This window comes from Pyxicephalus adspersus, chromosome 8, assembly GCF_032062135.1.
Source record: "Pyxicephalus adspersus chromosome 8, UCB_Pads_2.0, whole genome shotgun sequence".
NCBI classification, from domain to species: domain Eukaryota; kingdom Metazoa; phylum Chordata; class Amphibia; order Anura; family Pyxicephalidae; genus Pyxicephalus; species Pyxicephalus adspersus.
Window position 1 is genome coordinate 41,240,510 of NC_092865.1, and position 8,585 is coordinate 41,249,094.

The 8,585-nt window shown below is 38.7% G+C and overlaps 1 protein-coding gene across 1 annotated transcript in view; it reads left to right on the forward strand.

Moving 5' to 3' along the window:
- Positions 1-3,831: 3,831 nt before the first annotated feature.
- FIRRM (FIGNL1 interacting regulator of recombination and mitosis) overlaps positions 3,832-8,585 on the forward strand; it is a gene marked incomplete in the record, with an annotated part of 24,290 nt that continues 19,536 nt past the window's right edge. The window contains 5 exon segments of the mRNA XM_072420914.1: positions 3,832-4,177; positions 4,881-4,921; positions 5,006-5,094; positions 5,960-6,064; positions 8,378-8,518. Of these exon segments, the coding sequence (XP_072277015.1) occupies positions 4,086-4,177; positions 4,881-4,921; positions 5,006-5,094; positions 5,960-6,064; positions 8,378-8,518 (468 nt within the window).

Here is an 8,585-nt window from a genome sequence, read left to right on the forward strand (position 1 = left end):
GAAGGAAAAAGCATATACATTCATATTGGCTAGTTGTGACAATGCTCCCATCATTGTTTGCCAGCAAAGATATTATTGCCAGCTTAATGAAAATTAATGTGGTGGAAATAGAAGCATTATTATCTAATAAAGGCATCTTGCTGCTTACTGGTAGGGTATTCCTAACTGGCAGAGAAAAAAAGGATTTTAGAATATAATTTTTTAACAAGTTGGAAATTGTTGCAACAAACATATTTTTATGGCTATGGCCATGGTTAAATAAAAAACAAAAACTTTTTTTTTCTAGTTCTGAGAATATAGGTTGCAGCAGGGAGCTACTTAACTATTTACAAATGTTTATCAAAGGTCTCTTTTAGCTATTTGAATTCACTGTACAAAACCAGGTGGGGAAGAATAGGGATTTGGGGTCTGAAAGGTATATCTAAACACATACAAACCCACATCTTGGATTTGTTTTTTATCTAGTTATTGATGACAAGGCACCTTTGCTGACCATTGATGATGAGACATTTTTTTTCTTTCACTAATTTAGAGGCTTTTCTCACACACTGAAATCATGGTGTTGCATTCTGCCCCATGACATTAGAATTGCCCTTCCATTAAAGCTTTTTTGTCTCACTGACACTGGGACATTCATCCTTCTAATTCTCCAAAAAAAGACAGTTTTTTTTTATTTCAGTAGATTTTTATTTAAAATTTTTGCATAAACAACAAGTAAATAAACAATTAAATAAAAGCAAATCAGGGTAGCAGTATACACAAAGAATAATCCTAAATATACCATAATAATACAGAGTATAAAAATATAAGCTATTAAAAACTATACAAGAACATAATATAAGCGAAGAACTTAGACTCTGTTACAAGGCGTTGACCTGCAAAGGAAATTAAGTATTCAAGGGGTGGGTTTATCAAAGGGGGAGGGCAGGGAGTGGGGGGAGTAGGGGAGGGGGGTAAGGTGTCCTCTTCAAAAGGAAATTGGGGACAAAGAATTGTGAGGGATCCAAGGATCTCAGGTAAGCTCAAAGACAGAAGGGGTGTCCTTGAACTAGCAGGTAAGTTTGTCATTCAACATGATCCAGTTGAGTTTAGCTTATGGGGGAGTCATCGATATGGAAAGAGCCTTCAATGCTCTGGCCAGAGTAATTCTTCCCGATGAAGCATGTAGTTACAGAATTTTTTAGTGTATTTGGGCAATGGAATATCAATTTTGTGCAGCAGGGCACATTCGGGGCTAAAAGGAAGATGGGTCTGAATAATGGAAGAGAGGGGTTAAAACACCTTCTTCCATAATTACGGTGCCACTGGGCAAGACCGCCTTATATGTTTCATATCACCTTGTCTACCACAACCTCTGAAACAAAGGGGAGAGGAACTAGGCAAACCTACTTAGTTGGGACCGAATACCAACGTAACATAACCCTATAGTTCATTTCCACCAAATTAACATTAAGAGAAACCTTGGAAATGGTATGAGCAATCTTGATCCACTCCTTCAATTCACAGATTTTATCTAGGTCCCTTTCCCAGGCTTTCATATGACTAGGCTTTTTTTAATGTCATTTTGAGATGGTATGAATCCCACATAGCTTGCAGTGAAATAGCTCATATTATATTTATACATTAGGTCACATCTACTCAATATTTCCTTACATTAGTATTAGAAGTATATCAGTAACAACAATGTACTTGGGGCAATATGAAACATAATCCAGATCACTGAACACTCCTGAGTTTTTTATTGTTTCAAATGATTTTGGTTGCTAAATTATGTTCATCAACCTTAATGAAGTTCGCCTTTATAGTAAAACTTTTTCCCCCTCATTCCAAAAGAAAAATTTGCAAGCAGAAACAGGATATACTATAGCTCTCTGCAATAAAACATTCATACTACCTGATTGCAAACTTTTTGGAACTTATATTGAGCTGGGTATATGAAGATTAGTGCACATTCTTGGGTGATGGAATAAACTACCAGTTATCATTTATGTAATTCCTCCCTAGCCAATCCTGATGACCATAGTTGCTAAACCCAGGGAAGGGTAGAAGGTGGTAGAAGTGCAACGGAGGGAGCTCATGCATGATGCATTGCTGGGAGGGAGGTGTATTGGAGGCTTGGACAAAGATTTAGCTCTCTGTCATTAAAATGATCTGTCCCACCCCTGAGCCTTAACCTTCTGTGTGTATGGCTATATGAAATCTTTACATACCCTTTGCGCCACTTCCAATCTGAGTCTATATGCTAGGTTGCTGTAGTCTACTCCCCTGTGAAACGAGCACAGTGATCCTTCTTTATTCTTACAACTGCATGGTATTATCTTTGCTATGTACCTTCTTCGGTTACCACAGACCACATGCCTCCCATGGGCTGGATCTCTCTTTAAAAACTTTTTCCCTATAGTCTACTGCCCTAAGTAAAAAAAAAAATGGTATCTTTCAATTCCAAAATTTTGCATATCAGAATATAATAGAAATATTCTGGCCCTTAGTAGGTCTTAAAATTAGGTAAATACAATCTCACATAAACAACAACACATTACAACATGTTGCATTAAGAGGATTAGTAGCCGCCCGATGGTCCTAATCAAATGCATTTGATTAATTGATAACCAGCAAATTTTTCACAGATGGCTTCTTTATTTTGATTTAATTTTTGTTTATGCCCTCATCATAAAATATATATATATCATAGTATACTTTCATATGACCGTGTGTGTGCGTGTATATTACGCAGTTTGGAGGATTAGTACTTCGCAAGGCACTGTAGGATGGTAGCAAAATCTATTTATTATGGTTTAGGCTTATCTCAAAACAACTTCACTTCAGCATAACACAAAACACCTGGTACTTCAGGTATCAAAGATTTGCAGTAGCAGTCTTTCATCCACAAACAGGGACCTGTCTCATGCTGCTGCCTACAGGCTCACTCCCTTCTCCCAGCCTCAGATACTCACACCTGGTTCATACCGCAGAGGGATAGGAAGGCCTACCCAGATCCCTCTTTCCTATTCCCAGTCCTGGCCCTGTAATAATTTAGCAAATTGGCAAGGTCGTGTGAAAGTATATAGCATATATACTAGCCTTGGGTAAAGTGAGAATTAACTCAAACTATATTATTCTGTTTTAAAATGACTAACTCAGTTATTTGTGTTTTTTACTTCGGTTCCTGGAGGCGCCTTGGCCTTGCACCTGGTCAAGTGAAACCAGATAAGAAGACGATAGAAACTGCCAGCAGATAAGGAGACCATGAAAACTACAACCCCCTCAAGAAACCCATCTGTATCTGTCTGTCATTTGCAATCCATATTTAATGTACAGCGCTGCGTAATATGTTGGTGCCATATAAATCCTGTTTAATAATATTATGAATAATAATAATAATAATAATAATAATATTAATAAATGCTGGGTGCATCTGCTACATCCACTGACAGTCCTGGGTTTATTGTTTGTTATATCTTTATATATTTTATTATTCTGCTTCTTTTTACCCCAATGTCAGGCATTGTTAGTGAATGATTCATTGAGTGAATTTTAGTGAACCCCATTAAACAGGGGACAATGTGCCATGCCCCAACAAGCACCATCCACATTACTGCCCATCATATAAATAGCTTGCATTGGTGACACTTATGTAAATTGTATGACTGAGGGAACAAGTAAAAAGCAGCTGAACATTATGGGGAGGGTACGAGCTGCCGGAAACTTCCAATACCCTGCGTACAGCCCTCCTATGTGTCCTCATATGACAAGGAAAGCTATTCCTACCCATGCCCTCCACATGCCCGCCCGCGGCGGTGACACAATGCCGGCAATTTTTTTTTCTTCTTACGTCACATGTTACGGCGAAAGCTCGGGCGGGGCAAACTGTTTCCGCGCGCAGCAGATTTTGGCGCTTCTACGTCCACAGCTGTAATATTCCTGGGAACAGAGCGAATGTGTCCGGGCGCTCTGCTAATGGAAACAACAACACAACTTCCTGACAAGAAGACCTGAGAGTGCAGGACGGAGCGCACTGACTCGTGGGACTTGGCGCCACACGGAGAAGTTGTAGTTTGCTGGGCATTGTAGTGCGCGGCTTCAGCATGTCCCAGACTGAGGAGACTGTGGAGGAGATGAGGAGCTGGAGCCAGGAGACATGCCGGGCAGAGTTACACCGAGCTGTGCCCAAACTTCTCATATCCTGCTTTGTATGGCCGCCTGTGCTGTGTACATGTCCTTATACCTGGGGGGCTGCAATGAGTTTAGTCAGTAACCGGGGTCTATCCGCTCATGGGTCCAAAGGAATAAAATTAAATATGGCCAGCAGATTCATATTTCTCTCTCATATACATCTTCATTGCTGCTCTCTATGATTTCTGTATGTTTTCACAGCTTTGTACCATTGTCCATTCTGATTCTAGGTCTGGCAGCAGGGACCACCATGGGGGGCATCGCCCCAAAACACCCAGAAGGGTCAGAAGCCTGTAATGCCGGCATCCCCTCACCCTCCCATTCACCTGTAATGCCGGCATCCCCTCTTTTTTGAGTTGAACACTGCATTGGCACATCACATGAAACTTTTCTTATTGTTACATGCACAATATGTTTTATTGTGTTGTGAATATCACATTAAAATGTCAATAACCTAACTGCTTGTGGCCTTAACAATTTGACAACTTTGATTTTCTCCTATTTCCAGCAAAACACAGCAGGGGAAATGGCATTTTTGAGGGGTCTGCATTGCTTCACGTTGATTATAATTTACGGAATATTAGACTTTTTTCCTTCAGGTTTGAGCATTGGATAGTTAAGGTTTTTTCTGTTTGAAGTTTAAAAATCTTTTAGGAGATCATTAAAAAAATTATACATATATACCGTACTTTCCTTAATTAATCCCACTCCATGTATCAGTGTTCAGACAGCTGGGAGGAGATGATACGTAAGTTAATTTGTTGTTATGTATAGATTGAAAATGTTTGTAAGATTTTATAATGCAGATTCACACGGTTGTCTTCTGTTTCAGGAGTGTTTAGGATTGTTACAGAAATGTTTCTACCTCATATCAGCTTGGAGGAGATGGAACGAGGAGTCTTTTCACAAATCCTGCCAAAGGTATTAGGAGCTTACTACAAAAGTGTAAAGCAACTACTTTAATATTTTACAGTGTGTGGAAAGGTTATAACCTCTTTCAAGCATTTTCTGCTTTTTATTGTGATTGTACAGAATTGTCTTTCTTCTTCAAATAATCAATATCATAATTTGACCACCTCACTGCGCACGTGTAAGATCAGCAGATTTTTCTCTTTGGGCAAAAAGGCTCCTTCTGAGCATGCCCGAGATACTTAGGCATACACAAAAAGAGCACCCAAGAACCTCCCGGGATGCCTGACGTAGGTAACCCGGGAGGCTTTGCCCTCCCATTTATTCTTGATTGCCTAGGCAGTCGAGAATAAGGGTGTGGTGCTGCACTTTTTCAAAAAAAAAAAACAAAACAGAGGGTTTTCTACTCTTTTTATGTAAAGTGAAAATTCTGAGTTTAGGTACGCTTTAAGTGATGTGACTACACTGTGTACATTCTGAAATATATTAGTGAATCAGTCAAATCGATCTGGTGGTTTCTACAAGGGGATTGCATGATCACCTAAAGAAATTAGTAGATTTTATAAAGGACAATAAACAACTAATACAGTGTTCTCTTCAGCCCCTTTTAGCCGGGCAACCCACCCAGCACTTTTTAGTACCCACCTGGCTTTTGGGTAGTTACTGAAGAATTGGGTCACAATACAGGGGCTGCCACCCTCATACAATTTCTTCCCACCCCGCTTAAAACACAGAATTTTGTTCCTAACACTGTAATATACAATATATAATTATACACTTAATGCTTTCAAAAATGTATTTATTTAAATATATTTCAAAGTGGTTTGGATGCCTCTAAAGCACTTGATTTTGTTTTTCTATTTACGTTTGTCTTTAGGCGGTGAAAGAATTTCATAGTCTAATATCTGAAATCTCAAAATTGTCGACAGAGTTTTCAAGTCAGAATACAGAAGTGAAGACTTCATTAAGGAATATGCTGCAGGTATTGTAAATTATTTCAAGGTTCCAGGGTGCAAACTTCAACAGTAGTAGTGTTAGGTATTACTTTTAATTATAACAAAGAAGGAACATTAATCAAAACAAAGGAGGATTTGTATAGAGGGCTAATGAGAGGTTATATAAAGAACAAATGGCAGCCAAAAAATGTTTTTCTGCAGATGGCCATTTTTTTGAGCCCTAGCTGGAGGTAAACATGTGCCAGGTCTTTTGTGAGATTGAATATTCACATTCCCTTTGAACCTCAGTCAAGTACTTGTAGACTGCTTAAGCTGATAGACTTTTTTTTCAATTCTGTTACTTCAACCTTTGGAGTTAATAAACCTCTTTGCAGTTTTGAAGATCACGCCATCTTAAAGACTGATGGTGGGTTCCTTCCCAAAGTTTCTTCTAGTTTTCAAGATATTCTTTTCTTTACATTTTGTGCATTCCTTCCAAGTAAAGAAGAATGTTTCCACTTGTTGGTTGCCAAGCTGTATTTAATGGCTTACCTGATAGCCAGTGAATGTACATGTGATACCTGATTCATATTGTTTTCTGTTAAGGACAAGCAGGGCCCTAAATCATCTGTTGCCTGCTGCATCAATCTGGTTATCTGTGCCCACTCTCCTGGGCAATGGCAACTTTCTGAGACTTGAGACACCCCATACCAAATATCAAGCCATATGATTCAAGCTTCTGTGGTAATTTGTCATTATCTGCTGAATCTTTTGTCAAGTGGGGATCAAACCTTAATTTCCCGCCCCGGTCTGATAAATTCTGGCTTATCAACTAGACAACTAGGAAAAAATCTCTTATTAGCAACTTTTAGGAGTGTTTTTTTATAGTTGTATATAGTAGTTGTAGTAAAGTTGTGACACTGTTTTAATCTTATACGTTATGATTGGTTTCTCCATAGTGTCCCAGACAAAGTTACAAGGTGTTAGCGTGATTTTTCTGGTGTCATTTTGTACAGTAAGAATTCTTTTACTGAGCACTATTGAGTTTATTACCATGGGGGGCTCTTCTCCATATGGATGCTATAAGGCTCCTGATTGCTATTGCCATGTGACCTTCTAGCTTGTGAGCTGACAAAGTTAATTTCTATGTGTCATGCCGGCCTGTAAGCTAGAAGTCTCATATCTGGGTGTTTGTATCTCACCTGATATGATTGCTCGTGGATAATAATCCTGGTGTCTTCTGCCATGCTGGATCATTAAGCCATGTACTCCTACTGACTGGTATTCTTACTATAGGAAAAAGCAGCAGGGTGCCTTCGACTTCTCACTTTACCTTCCCCATAGAACAGAACAATACTGTGTTTTTTGAACATGTGTGTGCTTCATATGACTGCAAAGAAAATCTTTGCACTATAAATGATAACATTTGAAGAAAGAGATAATTTACTAAATGTGGATCTCTAAACCAGTGTCGGATAGTGTTATGAATGTTCTAACCCTACCCCTCCTCCATTTTCATAGCCTGTGCCTCCCATTTCATAGCCCACACCTCTACTCTTCTGCTATCTCTTTACCTGGGCAAAGACCAGTATTTTTGGTATGTTTTGGTTAAACTATCAATAACTTTTTTGAATATTTTGCTTATGAAAATATTTTACATTTTAAGGGCCTTTAATTGGCACCCAATTTTATAATACCACTCATGTTTCTATTACAACTGACAAATTTAACATTTTTTTCAAATTTTTCACAAAATTGTCTATTATTTATCCTGTGCACAGCCCCCTTGTGTAGTTTTTGAATGGTGCTGTTTAGTTTTTGCTTATATGTGAAATAGTTTACTGTCAGTCATTACAATACCCCAGTTAAAGCGAAAGTAAACACACCTTGAATTCCATAGATCAGTCTATCTGTCGGAGGGTTTCTTCCATCGGGTCTGGCGTCGTCCCGCTAGCCGTCTTTGGCCCAGCGCAGAGAGCACCTACATCTTTTTCCGCGGTCTTCTTCCTGTGCCATCTGATGTCACACTGCGTAGGTGCGAGATCGGTTGATGTAGATCGGAGAGAAAAATTGCTGATCTCGCCGCTCATGCGTTGGATCAGCAATTTTTTTTTCTATTTATGAAAGTACTCCTGCGCATGTCCCAATGTGAAATCTGATTTCCAATGTTGATAACCTTGCACAATGTACTTTATGCCACCAAACTAAAATGCCCCAGCAGTGAACCCAGAAATACATGTCCACCATAAAAAGTAGTAATGTAAAATATTTATTTCATGCAATTTGTCTGAGATGTTTAAGCTCTTTGAAAAACAAATTTCAATGTACGGCTCCTTTAATATTATGTGTATTTTATACAGAATATGGCTGATTGGTTGGAAGCAATAACAGCTTGTGTGCACAGTGTCTGTTCTGCAGAGGTCCCAGTAGTTTTGGAAAGTGTCCACTCACTTCCCATGTCAGTTCTTCAAATTCTTTTTACAACTTTCACTCACTGTAAGGTATGGATAATTTATTTTATAAACATTTTTAGATTTAATATTATCATGCTACAATTTTTTTTTAATT